We start from the raw sequence: 24,640 nt of genomic DNA on the forward strand, positions 1-24,640 counted from the left end.
CTCATCATCTTATACACCTGCATGAATTTCCTGCATGATTTTCTCCAGACTGAATAAGACAATGAGCTCACTGTGGTTTTGCCGTTCCCCAGGGCTCTGGACTAAGGTGGTTAAACTCCTTCTTTCCTGCTCTTTTTAACTTTTTGGGCCATTTTCACTAATTTCAAACGACTGTGCCATCGACAGCTGGGTTGTTGCAATGCACTGCTGAAGTCTGACAGCAGACTAGAGAGTGAATCTTCGATGGACCAGAGTCAGACCCCAAGGGTTGCCAGCCTGAGTCAGGGGTTTGGGGTTCCAGAAAGAGATGGGACCGAGAGTTTACAAGGAGGGGGAAGAAGAGGAATCAGATCAGCTGGATGTGGCTACAAATGAAAGATCAAAAACATTTGGAAGCTGGTTGATCAAAAAAAAAGTGGTTAATTTCTGCAAAATACTGGTGGAAATCAGCAGATCAGGCAGTCAATGTGGAGAGGAACAAATAAACAACGGTTAGGCCGAACCCCTTCAGCATGCATTGGCTGTGTACACCTCTGCTTAGTTGCTGCCTGAACTGCAGAGTTCCTCCAGCATTTTGTGTGAATGTGTCCACATCTCCTGTAACAGCAGAATCTCTTGTGTTTCATATCTGCAGTTGTAAGAACGTTCTACTTTGGCATTAAACATGCGGAACGTTTGCTGATGTTAAGTGTAATGTTTTATGGGAGCTGCATTCTGTGTTAAACGAGCTGCTGAGTTTTCTACACACAAAAACTGAGGTATGTACTTGAACCGGTGCTTGCAGAAACTTTCAATGGCTCTGTGATTAACTTGAAAGCTCTGCGTAACACCTTTCGCCGTCGCTGAAGCACCGATCGAATGCGCAGGCGTCAGGGTTGCGGCTGGTCCCGAATATCACGCATGCGTAGTACACAAAAGGCCTCGGATATCGCTGCCGGTAAGTGTTTCTCTGGGCGACCGTTTTCACTACCGACTGAGGGGCAATTGCTGTGACTCCCGGAAACTGTGGCCTGCAAACTCGGGACAGTCCTGCTCTCTTCCCTCTCTCTCATCCCCACGATCCGTGCACGGACCCCGGGGAGCTTCCGGCTGATGAGGGAATGGGAACCGATGGATCTCTCAGACTGAGCTGAGCTCCAGCTGTCTGAATGCAAGGACTGGGAACTCGGAGAAAGGGAACAAAATCTTTTACATCAGCTGTTGAGAAAATCACCTTTGTTCTGCCTCCAGTCACAAACGAGAGGAAATCTGCAGAGAGGGCACAGTTTTAAGGTGCTTGGAAGCAGGTACGAAGGAGATGTCAGGGGTGTTGTGTTCTTTATACGTACCGTGGGTTACTAATAACAAACATATTCTGGCAGAATTGAACTTTTATTTGACAACAACAAAACCACGTTTTACACTGCCATGCTTCTCGATCATTCTCTCATTTCTGCTCACGTTAGGAACTCTGTCCAGTCACGTCCTGACACGTGATATCACCTCAAGAGGTAAGTTTTTTACGGAGTGGTGAGTGCGTGGAGTGGGCTGCCGGCCACTGTGATGAAGCTGGATACAATAGGGTCTTTTAAGAGGCTCCTGGATAGGTACATGGCACATAGAAAAATAGAGGGCTATGGGGAACTCTTGGTAATTTCTAAAGTAAGTAATGTTCGGCACAACATTGTGGGTTGAAGGGCCTGTATTGTGCTGTATTGTATTGTGTTGTATAAATGGGGAAGTCACTTACCCATGACCTCTGGTTGTCGTCCCACCCAACATCAGTGGAAAAAACTGCTTGCATTTACCCTATCTATACCCTCCTACTTCTGTATACTTCCAACAAATCCTCAAAGCATTGTATAATTTCCTTGTTTATGCTTAGAGCCTTTTTCAGGTGTATAAGATGATGAGGGACATTGATCGTGTGGATAGCCAGAGGCTTTTTCCAGGGCTGAAATGGCTAACATGAGGGGCATAGTTTTGAGCTGCTTGGAAATAGGTACCGAAGGGATGGCAGGGGTAAGTTTTTTACACAGAGAGTGATGGGTGTGTGGAATGCACTGCCAGCAGTGGTGGTCGAGGCAGATACAATAGGGTCGTTTAAAAGCCTGTTAGATAGGTACATGGAGCTTAGAAAAATAGAGGTCTGTGTGCTAGGGAAATTCTAGGCAGTTTCTAGAGTAAGTTTCATGGTTGGCAAAACATTGGGCTGAATGGCCTGGAATATGCTGTAGATTTCTATGTTCTATGTTGAACAGCGAAATAACTGGCTATCCTACAATCCTCTGATAACTCTCCCGGCACAAAGGATGATTTAATTATCTCTGCTAGGGCCCTGACGATTTCTGCACTTGCCTCCTGTAGAGTCCGAGGGAGCACCTTGTCATGCCCTGGAGATTTATCCACCCTAATCTGCCTCAGGATAGCAAACATCTCCTCTTCATTAATCTGTACAGTGTCCATGATTTTAATGCTGCTTTTCCACACTCTCATTGACACTGTGTCCATCTCCTGAGTAAATAAGATGAAAAAAATATTTAAGATCTCCCCCATCTGCTTTGGTTCCACACGTGGATTGCCATTCCAGTCTTCCAGAGGACCAACTTTGTGCCTTGCAATCCTTTTGCTCTCAATCTATCTCTAGAATCCCTGAGGCTTACCCTTCGTCTTTTCTGTGAGGGCAATCTCATGCTTTCTTTTAACCATCCTGATTTATTTCTTCCTTGTTCTCTTGCATTTCTTATACTCCATAAGAATCTACCTGCCTATCCCTGTTATGCAACTCCATTTTGTGCTTCACCAGGTTCTCAATATCTCTTGAAAACCAAGAGATACAGTTTCCAACTTTACCTTTTATTCTGACAAGCACATACCCGCCTTGTACTTTCAAAATTTTGCTTTGAAGGCCTCCCATTTACCAAGCACACCTTTGCCATAAAGCAGCCTGTCACAATCCACAGTTGCCAGATCCTAGTGTCATAATTCCAGTGTTGTTCCACGCTGTGAACACATCCGCCTTTCCTACGCTGCTCCCTGTATTGAAATATACAGGGCTCAGCATATTCACTGCGCCATGCTCAACGTTTTTCATTCCTGACTTTGTCTGAGGACTGAACAACATCTGTCTCCACAACCCCTCTACTATCTGTTCTGTTATTCAGGCTCCCATTCCCCCTGCAACTTTAATTTAAATAACCCCTTTCCCCAGCTCCCACCATGCAACTCCATCACCCCTTTGTGCTTCTTCTCCCAGGTCAATAAAAAGGAGGTGCATACCAGGTACAGGCAGATAGGAACAAATGGGGTACTTATGAAATACAGGAAATTCAAGTTAAAATAAAAGAAGGCATGAGGTTGCCCCAGCAGACAAGATTTAGGAGACTCCTCAGGGATTCTGCAGACATGTTAAGAGCAAAATGATTGCAAGGGGAAAGTTAATCCGCTGGAAGATCAGAATGATAATCCATATGAGGAGACCAAGTAGATGGGGGAGATAGTTTTTTTTGCATCCGTATTTGCACAGGAGTTGGACACAGTCTATAGAAGTGAGGCAAAGCAGCATCAACTTCATGGACCCTGTACAGATTACAGAGGTGGAGGTGTTTGCTGTCTTAAGACACATTACCGTGGATAAATCCCCAGGGCCTGACAGGTTGTTCCCCAGGACTCTGCGGAAGACAAGTGCAGAAATTGTCGGGGCCCAAGCACAGATATATAAATCAACCTTAGTGACAGGTGAGGTACTGGAGGATTGGAGGACAGCCAATGTTGTTCTGCTGTTCAAGAAAGGCTCTAAAAATAAACTAAGAAATTGTACTTTGGTGAGCTTGACATCAGTAGGGGAAGGTTATTGAAATGTATGTGCAGGAACCAGATATATAAGTATTTGGATAGATGTAGACTGATTAAGGATAGACAGCATGGCGTTGTGCACGGTAGGTCATGTCTAACCAATCTTATAGAGTCTCTCGAGGAAGTTATCAGGAAAGTGGACGAAGGCAAGGCAGTGGATGTTGTCTACATGGACTTTAGCAAAGCACTTGACAAAGTCTCATATGGGAGGTTGGTCAAGAAGGTTCAGTCATTCAGCATTCAAGATGAGATAGTAAATTGAATGAGACACTGTCTTTGGGAGAAGCCAGACTGTGGTAGCAGATGGTTGCCTCTCTGACCGGAGGCCTGTGACTAGTGGTGTGCCACAGGGATCAGTGCTGGATCTGTTGTTGTTTGTCATCTATATCAGTAATCTGGATGATAACATGGTTAGCTGGATCAGCAAAGTTGTGGCTGACACCGAGATTGGTGGTGCAGTGGACAGTGAGGAAGACTATCATGGCTTGCAGTGCGATCTGGTCCAGCTGGGAAAATGGTTTGAGAAATGGAAAATGGAATTTAATGGAGACAAGTGTGAGGTGTTGCACTTTGGTAGGACCTACCAAGGGAGGACTTTCACAGTGACTGTTCAGGCATGGAGGAGTGTTGTAGAAGAAAGGGATCTGGAATACACGTCCTTAATTCACTGAAAGTGGTGTCACAGTTAGATACGGACAGAAAGAAAGATTTCAGCCCATTGGCCTTCATGAACCAAAGTAGTGACAATGATAGATCTTTATACTTTATACTTTATCCTTCATTGTTGCCAAACAATTGGAACTAGAACGAACAATCATCACAGCGATATTTGATTCTGCGCTTCACACTCCCTGGATTACACATATTAAATATTAAAAATAGTTAAAATTAGTAAATATTAAAAATTTAAATTATAAATCATAAATAGAAAATAGAAAAATGGGAAGTAAGGTAGTGCAAAAAAAACGAGAGACAGGTCCGGATATTTGGAGGGTACGGCCCAGATTCGGGTCAGGATCCGTTCAGCAGTCGTATCACAGTTGGAAAAGAGCTGTTCCCAAATCTGGCCGTACGAGTCTTCAAGCTCCTGAACCTTCTCCCGGAGGGAAGAGGGACGAAAAGTGTGTTGGCTGGGTGGGTCGTGTCCTTGATTATCCCGGCAGCACTGCTCCGGCAGTGTGCGGTGTAAAGTGAGTCCAAGGACGGAAGATTGGTTTGTGTGATGCGCTGCGCTGTGTTCACGATCTTCTGCAGCTTCTTTCGGTTTTATGGATGTTATGTTGACTTGTAGAAGATATTGGTGAGGCCTAATGTGGAGTCTTGTTTGCACTTGAGGTCACCTACCTACAGGAAAGATGTAAAAGAGGTTGAAAGAGTTCTGAGAAAATTCACAAGGATGTTTCCAGGTCTGGAGGACTTGGGTTATTAGGAAAGATTGAACAGATCAGGACTTTATTGCTTGGAATGTGGAAGATTGAGGGGAGATTTGATTGTGATAGAGGGGCATAGATAGGGTAAATGCAAGCTGGCTTTCTCCACTGGGATTGGGTGGGTTACAACCAGAAGCCATGGGTTAAGTGTGAAAGGTGAAACGGTAGGGGAACATGAGGGGAAACTTCTTCACACAGACCGTCATCCAGGTGTGGAATGAGCAGCCAGCACACCTGGTGCCTGCAAGCTCAAGTTGAACATTTCAGAGGTTTGTACAGGTACCTGGATGGTAGGGGTATGGCAGTAGAAAGTTTAAGTAGCTCGGCACCAACCAGATGGGCCAAAGGGCCTGTTTCTGTATTGTATTATTCTATGACTGTGACAAGAACCTGAAATAATACAAAAACTCACTCTAAGTCCTTTTACCAGCTGTGTGGACCAACCATTCATCTCAGCAGGAATTGTTTATATGGTGTTAAAACTGTGGCACTTTAAGTTAGTAATACATAAAAGAAAATCCCAGCTGCATGTTAACAAAGGCTATTCGTGTGAGAGTGTTTCAGTTACTGTGGGGCCAGGCACCCATGTAGCTCAGTGGGAACAGGGAATAATACCAATGGAGAGAGTCAAGCTGAGCCAGGTCACAGATTGGGGAGGGTAGAAACATAGAAAAAAAACTACCCCACAACACAGGCTCTTTGTCCCACAAAGCTGTGCCGAATATGTCCATACCTGAGAAATTACCTCTAATTTTCTGAGCTCCATATACCTGTCCAGGGGTCTCTTAAAAGACCCTATTGTATCCACCTCTGCCACCGTTGCCGGCAGCCCATTCCACACACTCAGCACTCTCTGCGTAAAAAAACATACCCCTCACATCTCCTCTGAACCCATTCTCATAGAGACAGGAAGACTATCAGAGAATTTGATGATCATTCCAGATACCAGCACTGTGCCCAGTTAGAAGATGATTTCTCTCTCCAAATTGGGTTGAACTCACTGTAACAGCGTGATGCCAGATCACACCTTGACAACTCAAGTGATCTCATCTGAAATGTTGTCCTGCACCCATTGATGAATTTTGTAAATCTTTTTACAGGTTAAAAATGACAAGGAATTTGTCTATGGGAATCTCGAACACAACACACCAGTTTTGCTGTCTCTGTCCAGATATTTAAGAAGTGGAAGCAAGGGATTCACTCGATCATCCTTCCTGCTCAGACTGTGGGGATGGATTCACTCGATCATCTGACTGACTGACGCGCCCAACATTTTACACAGGGGTGAACCCATTCACCTGCTCAGACAGTGGGAATGGATTCAGTCAGTAATCTCAACTGAAGGTACATCAGCAAGTTCACACTGTGCAAGTCCATTCCCTGTTCATGTTTGCTCTTTTGTTTGCCCTCTCTTTGGCTTTTATTTTGGCTTTGGCTTCTCATTTCAGCCAGGATTTTGTCCTCCTGCCTTTCCACAGCCTACACTTCTTTGGGATGTATCTATCACTCAGCTCCGGAATTGCTCCCAGAAACTCCAGCCATTGCTGCTCCGTTATCACTCTTACCGTATCCCTTCCAAACAAGTTTGGCCAGCTTCTCTGTCATAGAAACATGGGGTAGTTCAGTACGGAAACAGCCTATTTGGCCCATCTAGTCAATGCCGAAAAACATTTAGGCTGTCTAATGCAACCACCTGCACCTGGACCATTGCCCTCCGTACCCCTACCATCCAGGCTCCCATCCGAACCTCTTCGAAATGGTGAAGTCGAGCTCATATTCACCACTTGTGCTGGCATTTCATTCCACACTCTCATGACCATTTCAGTAAAGAGATTTTCCAAATGTTCCCGTTAAATTTTCACCCATGACCTCTGGTTGTCATCCCACCCAACCTCAGTCGAAAGAGCTGCTTGCATTAACCCTATCTATACCCTCATAATTTTGTATACTTCTAACAAATCTTCAATGTATGATTTCCTTGTTTATGTTTAGAGCCTTTTTTAGACGTATAAGATGATGAGGGGCATTGATCTTGTGGATAGCCAGAGGCTTTTTCCCAGGGCTGAAATGGATAACAAGAGGGGCCATAGTTTTAAAGTGCTTGGAAATAAATACCAAGGGGATGTCAGGGGTAAGTTTTTTACACAGAGAGTTCTGGGTGCGTGGAATGCACTGCCAGCTATTTGTGTAAGAGTGTTTCACTTACTGTGGGGCCAGGAACCCGTGCAGCTCAGTGGGAACAGGGAATAATACCAATGGAGAGAATCAAACTGAGCCAGGTCACAGATTGGAGACGGCAGAAATTCCCCATTCTTATAGAGACAGGAAGAGCATCAGAGAGTTTGATGGTCATTCCAGATACCAGCACTGTGCCCAGTTAGAAGATGATTTCTCTCTTCAACTTGGGTTGAACTCACTGTAACAGTGTGATGTCAGATCACACCTTGACAAATCAAGTGATCTCATCTGAAATGTTGACCTACATCCATTGATGAATTTTGTAAATAATTTTACAGGTTAAACAGGACAAGGAATTTGTCTACAGAAATCTCGAGCAGAAGACGCCAGTTTTGCTGTCTCTGTCCAGATATTTAAGAAGTGGAGCAAGGAATTCACTCGATCATCCTTCCTGCTCAGACTGTGGGGAGGGATTCACTCGATCATCTGACCGACTGGCATGCCCATCACTTCACAGGGGGGAACCTATTCATCTGCTCAGACAGTGGGAATGAATTCAGTCGGTCATTTCAACTGAAGGTACATCAGCAAGTTCACACTGGGACAAGGCCATTCACCTGTTCTGTATATGAGAAGGGATTCAATCGGTCTTCCCACCTATGGACACACCAGTCAGTTCACACTGGGCAGATGTTGGTAATCTGCTGAATTTGTGGGGTAGGATTCACTCGGTCATCTGACCTAATGGCTCACCAGCGAGTTCACACTGGAGAGCAGCTGTTCACCTGCTCAGACTGTGGGAAGGGATTCACTCGGTCATCCGCCCTACTGAGACACCAGTCAGTTCACACCGGGGAGCGGCCGTTCACCTGCCTGGACTGTGGGAAGGGATTTACTTGCTCATCTAAACTGAAGGTACATCAGAGAGTTCACACTGGAGAGAGGCCATTCACCTGCTCAGACTGTGGGAAGGGATTCAGTTCGTCATCTCAACTGAAGATACATCAGCGATTTCACACTGGGGAGCGGCCGTTCACCTGCTCGGACTGTGGGAAGGGATTCACTTCGTCATCTGAACTGAAGGGACATCAGCGATTTCACACCGGTGAGAAGCCGTTCACCTGCTCAGACTGTGGGAAGGGATTCACTCGGTCATCCGACCTACTGGTACACACGTCAGTTCAGACTGGGGAGAGGCCGTTCAAATGCTCAGACTGTGGGAAGGGATTCACTCAGTCATCTAAACTGAAGGTACATCAGAGAGTTCACACTGGGGAGAGGCCATTCACCTGCTCAGTGTGTGGGAAGGGATTCACTTGGTCATCCAACCTGAAGGCACACCAGCGAGTTCACACAGGGGAGCTGCCGTTCACCTGCTCAGACTGTGGGAAGGGATTCACTTACTCATCTCATCTGAAGGGACATCAGCGAGTTCACACTGGGGAGAGGCCGTTCACCTGCTCAGACTGTGGGAAGGGATTCAGTCGGTCATCCCACCTACTTGTACACAAGTCAGTTCACACTGGGGAGAGCCAGTTCACCTGCTCAGTGTGTGGGAAGGGATTCACTCAGTCATCTCAACTGAAGGGACACCAGTCAGTTCACACTGGGGAGAGGCCGTTTACCTGCTCAGACTGTGGGAAAGGATTCACTCGGTCATTCCACCTACAGAGACACCAGCGACTTCACACTGGGGAGAGGCCGTTCACCTGCTCAGACTTTGGGAAGAGATTCTCTCAGCCAAATCAACCAAATGTGCATGACTGAGTTCACACTGGGGAGAGGCCGTTCCCCTGCTGTGTATGTGGGAAAGGATTCACTCAGTCATCTAACCTTATGTAACTCTCGCTTCAGCTAGCAGCTTAATATAGGGGGTGATAGCCCCCCAGCCCGGCCAAACTTAAGAAATCTCGTTTGGGTGGATGCTGCGTGATGTCTCCTCTGTTACAAATCGGTACCACAAAATAACAAATGGTAAACAATATCTGATTAAACGATTGAACTTTATAATTCTTACTTTGACTAAGGCTGAGGAACTGGTGTAGGGGGCAGGGTTTCAGATTTCAGGATCATTGGGATCTCTTCTGGGGCAGGTGGGACCTGTACAAGAGAGACGGGTTACACCTGAACTACAAGGGGACCGGTATCCTTGCGGGGAGGTTTGTTCGTGCTATTGGGGAGGGTTTAAGCTCGATTTGCAGGGGGATGGGAACCAGAGTGCCAGAGCAGATAGTGGAGCGGGGGTGAAAATAAATGATGTTAAAAGCTCATGCAAAGCCACAATTAGAAGGGTTGTGCATGGTGGAAACAATCTTCTGAGGTGTGTCTATTTCAATGCAAGGAGTATTGTGTGGAAGGCAGATGAGCTGAGGGCATGGATTGACACATGGAATGACGACATTATAGCAATTAGTGAAACTTGGCTGCAGGAGGGATAGGACTGGCAGCTTAATGTTCCAGGGTTCTGATGTTTCAGACGTGATAGAGGCAGAGGAATGAAAGGGGGTGGGGGGTGCAGGTGGTAGCATTGCTAGTCAGGAAAATGTTACAGCAGTGCTCAGGCAGGACAGATTAGAGGGCTTGTCTATTGAGGCCATATGGGTGGAGCTGGGAAACAAGAAAGGTATGGCCACATAAATGGGGTTGTATTATAGACCACCCAGTAGTCAACGAGAATTGGAGGAGCATATCTGCAGAGAGATAGACAACTGCAGGAAGCAAAAATTAGTGATAGTAGGGGATTTTAATTTTCCACATACTGATTGGGTCTCCCATACTGTTAAAGGTCTAGACAGGTTAGAGCTTGTAATATGTGTTCTGGAAAGTTTTCTAAATCAATATATGGAGGTACCAACTAGAGAGGATGCAATATTAGATCTCCCATTCGGAAATGAGTTAGGACTGGCGACGGGAGTGTGTGTAGGGGAGCACTTTGGTTCCAGTGATCATAACACCATTAGTTTCAACTTGATCATGGATAACGATAGATCTGGTACTCGGTTTGAGGTTCTAAACTGGAAAAAGGCGAAATTTGAAGAAATGAGAAAGGATCCAAAAAGCATGGATTGGGACAGTTTGTTCTCTGGCAAGGGTGTGATTGGTAAGTGGGAAGCCTTCAAAGGAGAAAGTTTTGAGAGTGCAGAGTTTGTATGATCCTGTCAGGATTAAAGGCAAAGTGAATAGGAATAAGGAACCTTGGTTCTCAAGGGATATTGGAGCTCTGATAAAGAAGAAGAGAGAGTTGTATGACATGTATAGGAAACAGGGAGCAAATAAGGTGCTAGAGGAGTATAAAAAGTGCGAAAAAAACTTAAGAAAGAAATCAGGAGGGCTAAAAGAAGACATGAGGTTGCCTTGGCAGTCAAGGTGAAGGATAATCCAAAGAGCTTTTACAGGTATATTAAGAGTGAAAGGATTGTAAGGGATAAAATTGGTCCTCTTGAAGATCAGAGTGGTCGGCTATGTGTGAAGCCAAAAGAAATGGGGGAGATCTTAAATGGGTTTTTTACGTCTGTATTTACTAAGGAAACTGGCATGAAGTCTATGGAATTAAGGGAAACAGGTAGTGAGATCATGGAAACTGTACAGATTGAAAAGGAGGAGGTGCTTGCTATCTTGAGGCAAATTAGAGTGGATAAATCCCCAGAACCTGACAGGGTATTCCCTCGGATCTTGAAGGAGACTAGTGTTGAAATTGCAGGGGCCCTGGCAGATATATTTAAAATGTCGGTATCTACGGGTGAGGTGCTGGAGGATTGGAGGATGGCTCATGTTGTTCCGTTGTTTAAAAAAGGATCTAAAAGTAATCTGGAAAATTATAGGCCGGTAAGTTTGACGTCGGTAGTAGGTAAGTTATTGGAAGGAGTACTAAAAGATAGGATTTACAAGTATTTGGATACACAGGGACATAATATGCAGAGTCAACATGGCTTTGTGCGTGGTAGGTCATGTTTAACCAATCTGTTTTTCGAGGAGGTTACCAGGAAAGTGGATGGAGGGAAGGCAGTGGATTTTGTCTACATGGACTTCAGTAAGGCCTTTGACGAGGTCCCACATGGGAGGTTAGTTAGGAAAATTCAGTCGCTAGGTATACATGGAGAGGTGGTAAATTAGATTAAACATTGGCTCAATGGAAGAAGCCAGAGTGTGGTAGTAGAGGAATGCTCTCTGAGTGGAGGCCTGTGACTAGTGGTGTGCCACAGGGATCAGTGCTGGGTCCATTGTTATTTGTCATCTATATCAATGATCTGGATGATAATGTGGTAAATTGGTCCGGGTGCAGGTCAGTGGGACTAGGCAGAAAAATGGTTCAGCAGAGCCAAGAAGGGCATTCTGTGTGGTAGTGTTCTGTGGTTCTATATGGTTAGTGAAGTAAACAAAAAAAAAAGGGCCCACTCTCTCCATTCGCATCTTCTCATTTCTCCCCAACAAAAGAACACGAAAATCCCTCTTCCAGACTCACAAGAAAGAACATTTCTCTCACTGGATGACCTCGCACTCCAAAACCCTGTTATCTCCAGTCATAACCTAAACATTGCTGCTACAGAGAAACCATTACCTCAGCAGTGAAACACCGCACAGAGGCCGTTACATTAGCAGTGAAACCTTACAGCGTGTTACACTTGTGACATACTGCTGGGTTCACACTGGGGAGAAAGTTTCAATAAGCTGCATGCTGGATATTTGTCCATCACCGTGCTGAATGCAATTTCGAGAGTGACTGTCAGTGCTGAACTCTGCAATTATTGCTGCTGCTCACCACACCCAGTTCTGCACCCTGGTCACTGGGCATGGGAGGAGTTTCTTCTGCTGCATATTCACCTTTAATGGGGCTGGAGTTTAATATTCTGGATCTGAGACAAATAAATCAGTTCTATTTTAAACTCTGTCTCCGGTACTTAGTGAATTTATAACACACCTAGTGTACAGTAGAGAGTCAACTCAGGCCGGCTGGACCCTGCCAGTGATTCAGTGCCACAACAGTCCTTTGAAATCCTGCACTGTTGTTCATCTCTCACTCTCCCTGTGGTGATGGGTTCCAAACAGTCACCACTCTGTGGGTGAAGAGGTTTTGCTTGAATTCTCTGCAGACTGAAGTCGTCGAGCTGACTGCAGCTCTGTCTGAGATGTTCTTCGCCCCTCTAATCTCTGGGCTGAGGAAGAATGACATTGGTAGTTAACCTCCTTATTCAGGGCTCATTTCCACATTATGGGTCACTTTCCCTGCTTGTATAGGTTTGTTAGAAAACACCACTGTCCTCTAAAGACTGAAAGCAGAATGGGAAACTGTCAGTTGGATGTTCAACGGAGCAGAGTCAGAAACCAGAGGCGGGTCTGCACAGGGCAGAGTTTGGGGCTCTGGACGATGGTCAGGGTAAGAATGTATGATGAGGGGAAGGGAATCAGCAGCGGGGCGTGGCAACGAATGACAGAGTAGCAACATTTGGAAGCTGATTGACAGGGAATATAATTCGGTTGTCTGACTGATGACACAAGCAATGCCCGTGGTGAGGTGCTCCACTTCGAGGAACATGTGTGTGTTGGGAATAGTTTTATCTATTGAGGGAGTTGTTCCTGCTTGTTTATCCTGTGATATTATATCCAGATGGTTATTTGAGATTGTCCTGTCTGTAATAATTTATTGATTATCATATGAAATGTGAGATTCTGTCCCGAACTGGATCAGGTTTGAATTTATGGTGCCTTAATGAAGTTATGGTGGTCATTCATGAGTTTGTATTTTAAAGCAAGATTTTGGTGACTGATATTTGCCATTTCATTGTGCCTTCATAAGTAATCAGATTGATTCAAACTGCTGGATCCTGGAATGTGTTGGATTGTGTCTGGTTTCTCGGCATTTGCTGGATTTATTGCCTTGTTTGTTTGTATTGTATGTATTTTTGATTTTTTTTTCCTTTGTTTAAACACCTTGTCCTGTATTTCTGCAAGGAACCCCTCTGTTTCTGGGAAGAGGTCTCCAACTCTCAGTCAGGTGCTCGATGCTTCCTTGTCACCATCTCGTCTGCTCAGATCATTGGGATGTCTCCCATGGAGGGTCATACTCATTCCACTGGTTAATGTTTTCTTCCATAGTGATGATTCATTTTTCTGAGTTGGCCTCTCATTGAAGTTTTCTGGCCTGTACTTCTTATCATGATTGCAGAAACACACATGGAGTGCTGAATCCTCTTCATTTTTGATGAAAATATATACTTAGATGTTTTATCTGACTGTTGTGTGATTTTTTTTTCATGTGTGTTATTTCTCTTCCTCCTTCTGTCCAAGGTAGTGTTAATCTAAGTGGGTTTGAGTGTAAATAGTCTTTTCTAAAGTTGTCATTTCAGTTCTTATTGATCTTTGTAAATTTTACTGATTGAAGTGGGAGCAAGATATTTTCATTAAAAAAGTCAATGTTGGTATTGATGAAGGTATTTACTGTCTTTGTTGTATTTGTTAACTATTGAACTGTTTGGCAGGTTTTTTAAGCCTTCAACTAAATTTTGTCAAAGGTTTTCCCTATTTCACACTACTTTCTATTTTCTTTGCTTGTTGATATTCCAGATACGTGGCTATCAAGAGTCCCGATGAAGGGTCTTGGCTCAAAATGTTGATTCCCATCCATAGATGCTGCCTGACATGCTGAGCTCCTCCTGCACTGTGTGTAGTTCTCTAAATTTCCAGCATCTGCAGGTCCTCTTGTTTCCCAGATACTTGTATGTTTCTTGAAAGAACAAGCTAAGAACAAGCTGGTAGTGGGGTTGTGTGGCCCTGTTGGTAAAATATTAAATAAAATCATTAGAAAGAGGTGGCATAGGGTTGGAAGGTGTCGAATCTGTGGGTAGAATTAAGGAATAGCAAATGTTAAAAAAAATAAATCCCTTATGGGAATTGTAGAGAGATCTCCAAACAGTGGTGAGTATGTGGTCCACAAATTACAATGGGGGATAGGAAATGCACGCCGAAAGGGCAATGCACAGGGGATATACAAGGATGTTGCCTGGATTGGGGAGCACTGCTTATGAGAATAGGTTGAGTGAACCCAGCCTTTTCTCCTTGGAGTGACGGAGGATGAAAGGTGATCTGATAGACGTGTATAAGATGAGGAGAGGCACTGATCATGTTGACAGACAGGTTTTTTTTTCCCAGGGTGAAATGGCTAACACGAGCCGGCACTGTTTTAAGGTGCGTGGATGTAGGTACAGAGGAGATATCGGGTGAATTTTTTACGCAGAGAGCAGTAAGTGCGTGGAATGGGCTGCCAGTGGCAGTGTTGAGGTGGAAACGATGAGGTCTTTTAGGAGTCTCCTGGATAGGTACATGGAGCTTGGAAAAATAGGGGAGTATGGATAAGCCTAGGTAATTCTATGGTAAGGACATGTTCAGCACAGCCTTGTGGGCCGAAGGGCCTGTACTGTGTTGTAGGTTTTCTATGTCTCTAAGGTGCTGCACGTGAGGTTGCTTAACAAGATCACAGCTCATGGATTTACAGGAAAGATGCTTGTATGGATGGAAGATTGGCTGACTGACAAGGGAGAAAGAGTCAGAATAATGTGGAGAATTCCGTTATGCTGTCAGTAACTAATGGTGTTCCGTGGGGGTCAGTATTGAGACTGCATCTTTTAATGTTAAATCGATACCTTGGTGACAAACTTTGCAGTTGATACAAAGATAGGTACGGGATAGGTAGTTTGGAGCAAAGCGGGAGTCTGCAGAAGGACTTTGATAGATTTGGAGAACAGACAACGAAGTATCAGATGAAATACAGTGTCTGCAAGTGTACGGTCACGTACAATTGGTAGAAAGAATAAGGGTGTAGAAAAAAAATTAAATGGGAGAAAATTCAAAAATCAGAGGTGTATGGGTACTTGTGAGTGCTTGAGCAGGAGGCCCTAAACATTTGCTTGCAGATTGAGTTGATTAAGGATAACAACTGTAACGTTAGCATATAAGAGCAAGGATGTGACACTGTAGCTTTATAACTCATTGGTCAGATCGCTCTTGCTGTATTGTGAGCAGTTTAACTGAGGAAAAAAATGTGCTCGTATTGGAGCGGGTCGGGAGAAGGTTCACCAGAATGATTCCAGGAATGAAAGGGTTAATGTATGAGGAGCGTTGAACAGCTTTGACCCTGTACTCGCTGGTCCAGAAGAAAGAGAGGGGATCTCATTGAAACCTATTAAATACTGAAAGGCCTGGACAGAGTGGCTGTGAAGAAGATGCACCCTACACTGTGTCAGTCTGGGAGCAGAGGCCACGGCCTCAACATACAGGGCATCCACTGAGAGCAGAGATGAGGAGCAATTCCTGTAGTCAGGGAGCGGTAAATCTTTGGAATTCATTGCCATGGACTGAGTAGATGCCAAGTCATTGAATGTATTTTAAATGATGTTGAAAGATTATGGGGAGAAGGCAGGAGAATGGGGTTGAGAGAGAGAATCAACTGGACACGAAGGAATGATGGAGCAGACTCGATTGGCTGAGCAGCCTGTGTTTCATATCTCATGGCTCAAGGCCTGAAGAAGAGGCCAGTGAGGTTGCATTAGTGTTTGTTAGGGTATCAGCACCTGGATTATTGTATTCAGTTTTGGTCGTTCTGTAGGAGAGAGGACATCAAGCTGGAATGAGTGCAGAGGAGATTTACGAGAATGGTGCCGGTACTCGAGGGACTGAGGTCTGGAGAGAGGCTGGGCAGGTTGGGACTTCACACCTTGAAGTGCAGGAGATTGAGGCTGACATGATGCAGGTGTTCCAAACCATGAATGTACAGTGTTATGAACCCCTAAGGTTATTTTTTGCTGTGGACTGTCACTTTAAGGAACAACAGAGAACTGAGACTAACTTTTGGATTTCTGTTGAGAGTGAGAGGGGCGGAACTGCCTTTAGCTCGTGTTTACACTTTTACAAGGACACGGACTATTGCTGTCAGCTTGTGGGTTGCCATGGAAAGAGAAAGAGAGAGAGAGGTGGAGTTATTTGATGGACATTTGATGTTATGGTTTCTCTGCAGCGTGTTTACTTTCTACAAGAACAATTACGGACACAGAAAAGCGCGTGCTCAGAGTCAAGATGGATTTGGTCAATGGAAGACACCAGTGAGTCGGTCAGTAGCCCAAAAGGGCTGAGTTGAGATGGATCCTGGTATTGATGAATGACTCACAAGTTTTCTGCAACTAGAACAAGTTTGCAGGAAGAGAAGAGGGGAGAGAAAGGTTTGAAACAGAAGAAACCGAGTGACAAAGAGGTCACTGTTTGGACTCTCTCCTCTGTAGCCCGTAAAGGGTGAGTTTGAGTTCCATTTGAATACGAAGGTGTGATTGTCACGTAGTTAATCCACAAGAGAGGATTCTCTGGTGAGGGGGAAACCTTTGTGAATACCACTTGTGTGTTACCCTTGTCTGGGTGTGGTAGTTCACTGAAGAAAGACACCCCTGTGGCAAATCACCGTTGGAGTTATTTCGTATGTCGTGGAGCTGGATAAGTGGCTATCGCATTGTGTGTTTGGGGTAACCTTGTGGAATCTACTGGTGTGTCTACCCTTGCCTGGGTGGTGGTTCCCTTGAAGAGGGTTCCCTTTGTGATAAGCTACTGTGAAGATAATCCATACACCGATTTGGTTTGAGTATCCTGTGGCCACCACTTTGGGATGACCCGTAGCTGAATTTGAGTGTGGTACCGCTTGTGTTGAAAGGATATTTGTTGAAGATCACTGTCGGTGATACTTCATGTGTGGAGTGGAACAACTTCGGAGATGAAACCTACTACTATTGTTATCTTGTATTGCTGTCATGGAATCTGTGGAATTTCGACATAATTGCCTTCTCACAGCATTCACCTTTTAGACTACAAACACCTTGCATTAATTAACATGAGCATTGAACTGAACAATCAGACTGTATCCCTCACCACCTAAACTTGAAGAAGTTTGGGTTCTGTATTTACACACCTGTATATGCATAGGTTCTGCTAACCTGTTTGATTTCTCTGGTTATATATTACTGTTTTGTGCAGTTACTCATAAAAATAGAAATAGTTAACAGCAAAACCAGACTCCAGGTGTGTTCCATTTCGGCTGGTTCTTTAATCCGTTACAGGGTATGTAACAACAGAAATGGGGAATGTGCGCAGTCCTTTCCCCTCCTTTGTGGAATCAACAACCTGACGGCACTGGTTTAAGGTGAGAGAGGATTGATTTAATAGGGATCCCAGGGGAAAACTATGAATCCACTCTCCCTTCCAGTTCATTGTTTAACTAACACGATGAGTTCACTCTCAGGTTGGAGGAACAACACATATTACATCCGGGTAGTTTACAACCCGATGGCATGAACACATATATCTTTAACCCTTCAATACTGTTCCTATTCTATACCTTCACAGTATGGTCTGGGTCAATTTTGACCCGGCCCAAGAATCCCCTCATAACAAGTGTCTTTACCAAAGTTTGAACGACAGATCTATTCAGAATGCTAAAACAGCCTATCTGACATTAATAAATGGGTGATTAATCCTTAATTAATGTTTCAGAGAGGAGGGAGAGTATTTTTTTAGGTTTTACACCACTCGTTCATGGAGAAAAAACATCTACTATCACACAATATCATGTCCTATTTTACCCTTGACATGCAGACATAACAGCCATAATGATTTAAATATATTTTATTGAAACTGAAAATGGCAAGAACATTCTGGAACCGTGGGGTTTATTATATAACCATTTATAACCATTACAACCATCAAACACTGTCCACAGAGTTAGGATGCGAGTGTGCGGGTAGTGGGCAAAATATCCCTCTAGTGTTTGTACATCTCGTACTGGAGATGAGTGTCACTTCACCCTGCCACTTTGTTTTTGGCCCAGATTGTCATCATCTTGGTCCCGGACTTGCCTTTCTTGGGATCTCGCTCCTCGTTAACCTCCATTTTGAAGTTTGCTAAAATGGTGGAGTTATTGCTTATGGATAATGTTTTGGGGGTGGTGGGCTTTATAGGAACTGAGTGCTGTAATCTGGGGGTTGTGCAGTAGCTTATTGAGGGGTGCTGTGGGGAGGGACAGGCCCGGAGGTAGAGTTAGGTAATGGGGGTGGAGGATTCACAGCGAAAGGGGGTGGGGTGGGGTGGCAATTGGCATTGCTGGGGGTGGGGTTTCTGGAGGACCTTGCAGTAGGGGGGAGGGCTGAAACAGGAACTGAACTGCTGGTGATATTGGGTGAATTTGGCCCCTTGGTGGGTTGAGGTCTTGGGTTTATGGGGGTGTGTAGGAGGGTTGGAGATGTTAGGTTTAGGGGCAGGGCAAAGGGCTGTTATGTAAGCCCTTTTATGGGATGTGGCTTGGATTATTTGGAGCACTGTCCAGTTTAGTTCGGGTGCACGGTCAGTTGGAAGTTAGGATTAGGGTGAAGGGTAGGGTTGGGAATGTTTGTGAGGTGAACTTGGCTCCCTGGTGGGGAGAAGGCACAGGTTTATGGGGGTGTGCAGGGGGGTTGGAAGTGTTAGACTCAGGTGTATGGCTGGGTGGTGGGGCCACGGGACCTTGCGGTGGTGGGAGGAGTTGAAAGAGCACCCAAACCAATGGTGAAGTGGGGTAAACCTGGCCTCCCGGTGGAGAGAGGGCTCAGGTCGATGGGGGTGTGTAGGATGGGTGAAGTTGTTATGTTTAGGGCTATGGCTGAGGAATGTGGATGCAGGCCTCCCCATGGGGTGGGGGGAAGAAAGGGGCATGGGTCCCAGCGTTAAGTAAGCCCCTTTGTGGGGGTGTGGCCAGGGTTAACTGGGATGTTGTCCGGTTTAGTTAGGGTGTGTGGTCCTTTGGATGTTAGGATTAGGTTGGGGGGGGGGGGTAGGGTCGAGGGATGTCCGCTGGGTGGCGGGAGGTAGAATTAGTGGTGTGGGGTGAGTTAGGCACCCTGGTGAGAAGAGGACTTGTGTTTATGGGGGTTTGAAGATGTTAGGTTTCAGGGCAGGGCCATGTGATGGGTACGCATTCTTCCCCATGGGGGGAAGCTGGGAGGTTAGAGTGAGTGCTGAGTCTGGATCAAACTGGTCGTTACGAGTCTATCCTTCCCAGTCGTTGTCCCTTGTAGAGTTATAATTTCTATCTTTATCTCTCTCTATTCTGTTTAGATGTTACTATTTGGGGAGTTAGGTTCTGTTCTGAGGCCTAGTTGTTAGGCTCTATTTCCAAAATAAGACATACTTTTCCTATTTAATGGTCACCTGTCTTAATTTTGTTTCTGGGTGGGTGACTGAAGGGAATCATCCTCTTCCTCCCTACTCTGGTTTTCTCAATAATTTCCTTAATTATTGGGTGTAGTTTTGGCCCTCCAGTGGGTATATTTTATTTTACTGGCCGAGCTTTTTAGGCCTCGTTTGGGCCATTTGGGAAATACGTCTGTAGTCTTTCAATCCATATCCTCTCTGCTCTTTTTCTTCGGAGCTTTGACCAGTTTATGTGAGTTTCCAGGCCCAGGATTGCCAAGGAGTACATTCCGTGCTTCAGGAAGTGCCTACTAACTGGTCTGTTTTGGTTTCCTGTTGTGATATTACGGAGGTGCCCTGTGAGTCTGGTTCTCAAGCTGTTGCCTGTCTCCCCTATGTGTATAATATGGCATTGTTGACACTGGATTGCATATACTACATTCTTTTGTTCACAAGTTATCCTCTGCTCTATTGCAGCCCACTTTCCTGTAGCTCTGTTGTGTGTGCTTTTTGAAATTCGCAGGTATGTGCATACTCTGCAGTTTCCCACCTCACAGTTTGGTGCTGCTCGTAATTTGGTTCTGACTAGTATGTCTTTCAAGTTTCTACCCCTTTTGAAGGCTGAAACTAGAGTGTATTTTCCCAGTGGGACAATAATGAATAACTAACGAATCCCCTATCGCCCCTTTGACTTTCCTCTGCCAGGAAATCCCCCTCAACAGTTTCTAAAGTGGTCTACCTGTTGTTGAGTCCTGACGAAGGGTCTCGGCCTGAAACGTCGACTGCACCTCTTCCTAGAGATGCTGCCTGGCCTTTTGCGTTCACCAGCAACTTTGATGTGTGTTGCTTGAATTTCCAGTATCTGCAGAATTCCTGTTGTCTACCTGTTGTTGTGTGGGATAGCAACAAGAGTACTCTGCGATGGCTATTTAGCCTCATTCCTCTTCCTCTCACCCAGTTTCCTGTGTCCTGCACCTTGGGTGTAACTCACCTCTCTTCATGTCATATCCATCACCCCCTCCAACTCCTGGATAATCTGGAATTCATCCATTTCAAGTTCCAACTCCTTGAGTGCAGGGTTACAAGCTGCAGCTGGATGCACATCTTGTAGGTGAGGGCATCAGGGACACTGGAGGTCTCCCCACCTTCCCACCAATGTCCCCTCTAATTTGTAATGACTAGTGTGCACATAAATCTTGTACTGTACATCCTTTTACAGAGTGACAAAATGTGCACTGTGAATTTTATGTAGAGAGGTATTCATTTTAATTGCTAGCAAACACTGTCAATAAGAACTTTGATATCCTCTGGGTTTGATCAAGTTCATCTGCACTCTCACACAACCTCTGTAGCAGGCCTGTAATGGATAATGGAGGATTTTCTCGCCAGAGCTTTTTCACACCATCCATATGTGATTTACTTGCCAAATGACACTTAAAAAAGTCAGATTTCCAAGTGACACTTAAAAAAGTCAGATTTCCAAGTGACACTTAAAAAAGTCAGATTTCCAAATATCACTCCACTTCTGCTCACTTGCAAATTCTCCAGCAACTTTTGCATCACCACATTACACACAGGTAAGACCAGTTTCTATATTGTACATAAATATTTCCCCTGAACCCTCCCCCAGGTGATTGACGGTGGTGAAGTCAGTGATGGCAATGCCAATGAATATGAAGGGAAGGGCAGTAGTCTGTCTCATTGGAATCCGGCACATTTGTGATGTGAAAGCTACTTGTTGCCCAGGACAAAGGTGTTTGATATCATTATGTACCCAGAGAGAATGGGTCAAAACATGTTCCCACGGGTAGAAAGGTCCAAAACAAGAGGAGGTAGAACAAGCAACACACACAAAATGCTGGAGGAACTCAGCAGGCCAGGCAGCATCTATGGAAAAAAGTACTAATGCTGAGTTCCTCCAGCATTTTGTGTGTGTTGCTTGGATTTCCAGCATCTGCAGATTTTCTCTTGTTTGCAATTGTGGTGATATGATGTGTAAGAACATGATTGGGGAGAGTTCTGAGCTTGTGCAGGAATGATAGAATGATCGTGAACGTGGCTTTGTAAAAGCGTGGTGCTTGTGAAATAAAAGTTCTATTTCTTTCAGAATATGGTTCTTTATTAATAACCCAGGATACGTACTGTATTAATATAAAGAACACAACATGGTCTCAGAAACAACAGGAATTCTGCAGATGCTGGAAATTCAAGCAACACACATAAAAGTTGCTGGTGAACGCAGCAGGCCAGGCAGCATCTCTAGGAAGAGGTGCAGTCGACATTTCAGGCCGAGACCCTTCGTCAGGACTAACTGAAGGAAGAGTGAGTAAGGAATTTGAAAGTTGGAGGGGGAGATCCAAAATGATAGGAGAAGACAGGAGGGGGAGGGATAGAGCCAAGAGCTGGACAGGTGATAGGCAAAAGGGATATGAGAGGATCATGGGACAGGAGGTCTGGGAAGAAAGACGGTGGGGGGGAAGGACCCAGAGGATGGGCAAGAGGTATATTCAGAGGGACAGAGGGAGAAAAAGGAGAGTGAGAGAAAGAATGTGTGCATAAAAATAAGTAACAGATTGGGTATGAGGGGGAGGTGGGGCATCCCTTACTCTTCCTTCAGTTAGTCCTGACGAAGGGTCTCGGCCTGAAACGTCGACTGCACCTCTTCCTAGAGATGCTGCCTGGCCTGCTGCGTTCACCAGCAATTTTTATATTATGGTGTCAGAAGTCGCTCTTGAAGAATAATACATTTCCTAACATGGGAGAATCGAAGATAAAAAAAGAGTTTGGACTGTTTTGGTGTTTGCTAACAGTTTTACAAATGGAAGGTTGCAGCCCCCACCAACACTTCAATTGTCTGGGAACGTAGCTAACAACTGGAGAAGATTTAAACAATGTTTTGAACTGTTTTTATCGGCGATCGAAGCGGATAAAAAACAGGAAAAAACAAAAGCTGCCCTTCTACTCCATGTAATAGGCGATGATGCAACTGATGTATATAATCATTTTATTTTTGAAAATGGAGACAATTTAAAGTTAAATTGATAATGGACAAATTTGAAGCATTTAGTATACTGAAGCGTAATGTGACGTATGAGCGGTATAAACTTTTTACATGTAAACATATTGATCAATATGTTCCTGAGTTGAGGCACCGGGGTAAAACATGTGAGTTTGGAGAACTGACAGACTCTCTCATTAAAGACAGAATTGTTTGTGGCATTCTGGATAATGGTCTGAGAGAAAGACTGTTAAGAGAACAAGACATAGACTAGGAAAAAGCCTTGGTGCTCTGCAAAGCTTCCAAAACCGTGATGTCACATGCTAAAGAACTTTTCATTGAGAGCTCCAGCATAGACGCAGTGAGGAACAGTGAACAAATTAGAAAAAATAATAAAAGGACAACAAAACCGACAGAGAGCAAGATGTCATATGAGAGAAAAAAGCTATGTGCTCGCTGTGGGCAGCGGCATAGGCCAAAACAGTGTCCAGCATCCGGGAAAATGTGCAACAGCTGCAGTAAGAGTAATCATTTTTCACACTGTTGCAGAAGTAGAAAGAAATTAAAACAAGTAAATGCAGTGCTTGAAAATGAACTTCAGTTTTATATAGATGTGCTTTGTGAAAACAATCAAAGTAAAAATGACTGGACTATTCCATTGCAAGTGAACCAAAACAATATTCTGTTTAAACTTGATACTGGAGCATAAGTAAATGTTCTTGCAGAATCTGAGTTTAATGCATGAAAGCCAAGACCAAAGTTACATAAGACAAATATAAAAGTGACTGGGTATTCAAGTGCCACAAAAGTATCACACAAAAATATTGTGCACACGCTTCATTTATGGTGGTGCCAAAGAATGTACAGTCAATACTGGGGTTTATTTGCCAGTGAGAGACTGAATTTGGTGAAAAGAGAATTAGTCGTGGACAGTGGCACAGAGTCAGAATACAGTGACTTGATGAAAGAGTATGAGGACTTGTTCAAAGGGCTTATTTGTCTTCCAGGAGAGCACACAATTAAAATTGACAACACAGAGCCACCCGTAGTACATCCATGTAGAAGGGTACCTTTTGCATTACATCATCAACTGAAACAGAGGTTGACAGAATGGAACGGCTCGGAGTCATAACAAATATTGATGAACTGACTAAAAGGGTCAATTTGCTTGTCATGGTTGATAAGAAAAATAGAAAACTGAGGATTTGCTTAGACCAGAGAGACTTGAATTGGACCTTTGAAAGAGAGCATTTCAAATTGCCTACTCGTGAAGAAATTATGTCACAGCTTGCTAATGCAAAGTACTTTAGTAAATTAGATGCATCCTCTGGATTCTGGCAACTTAAATGAGATGAACCGAGTTCAAAGTTGTGTACCTTTAACACTCCTTTTGCCAGATACCATTTTCTTCGGCTTCCATTTGGAATAGCATCAGCTCCTGAAATGTACCATAAAACCATTCACATGTTATATGAGCACATTGAGGGTGTAGTTTAGTTGGCCATTTGGTTACTAATTTATTCAATCCAGCACAATATTTTGGCCTGCCCCTGTGCTGTACTGTCTATGTTCTGTAATATTGTGCAGTCTGCAATGTGTCAATGTGATTTTCAGTTCAGTGTCTTGTTTTAACATACCAACCTCCAGAACGTCTTTCAGCATTGTGTCCAACTTTGCCAACCCATTCCTCATTTCCACAAAGGATTCCCACATCACTCCCTGGGACTGGGAGCCTTTCCCCATCACCAGACAGAAGAAGAGCGGGGAACCCTCTGTCGGGGTTCCCTTCTCTGTGAGTTCTGTGATTTCCTGTGAACAGTGAACGTGTTGAATGACAGACTGAGTGAAAGAGAATGGAGATGACAATATCTGCTCAGTGATGGGATGTCCCAGTGACTTTGAGCACAGGAACAGTCACTGGGCAGCCTCTTCACCCACACTGTAAATTTCCAGGCTCAGTCATTAGCAGCAAAGCACTGACTGGAAATTGCAAATTACAATATTA

The 24,640-nt window shown here is 44.5% G+C and overlaps 1 protein-coding gene across 3 annotated transcripts; it reads left to right on the forward strand.

Moving 5' to 3' along the window:
• Nucleotides 1-947: 947 nt before the first annotated feature.
• LOC140207014 (uncharacterized) lies at nt 948-17,698 on the forward strand. Of its 3 annotated transcripts, none has more exons than XR_011888455.1 (4): nt 948-1,286; nt 6,365-6,608; nt 7,781-9,416; nt 14,004-17,698. XR_011888455.1 is itself a non-coding variant. In XM_072275335.1 (3 exons), exon 3 carries the CDS (start codon nt 8,187-8,189, stop codon nt 9,207-9,209), a length of 1,023 nt encoding a protein of 340 aa, XP_072131436.1. In that variant the 5' UTR covers nt 948-1,286; nt 6,365-6,608; nt 7,781-8,186; the 3' UTR covers nt 9,210-12,166. The 3 variants fall into 3 exon arrangements, 1 of the variants encoding a protein (XP_072131436.1); XR_011888456.1 differs by having other exon boundaries at nt 16,450-17,698; XM_072275335.1 differs by lacking the exon at nt 14,004-17,698 and having other exon boundaries at nt 7,781-12,166.
• The last annotated feature ends 6,942 nt before the right edge of the window (nt 17,699-24,640 follow it).

Source organism: Mobula birostris, chromosome 13, assembly GCF_030028105.1.
Source record: "Mobula birostris isolate sMobBir1 chromosome 13, sMobBir1.hap1, whole genome shotgun sequence".
Lineage (NCBI taxonomy): Eukaryota > Metazoa > Chordata > Chondrichthyes > Myliobatiformes > Myliobatidae > Mobula > Mobula birostris.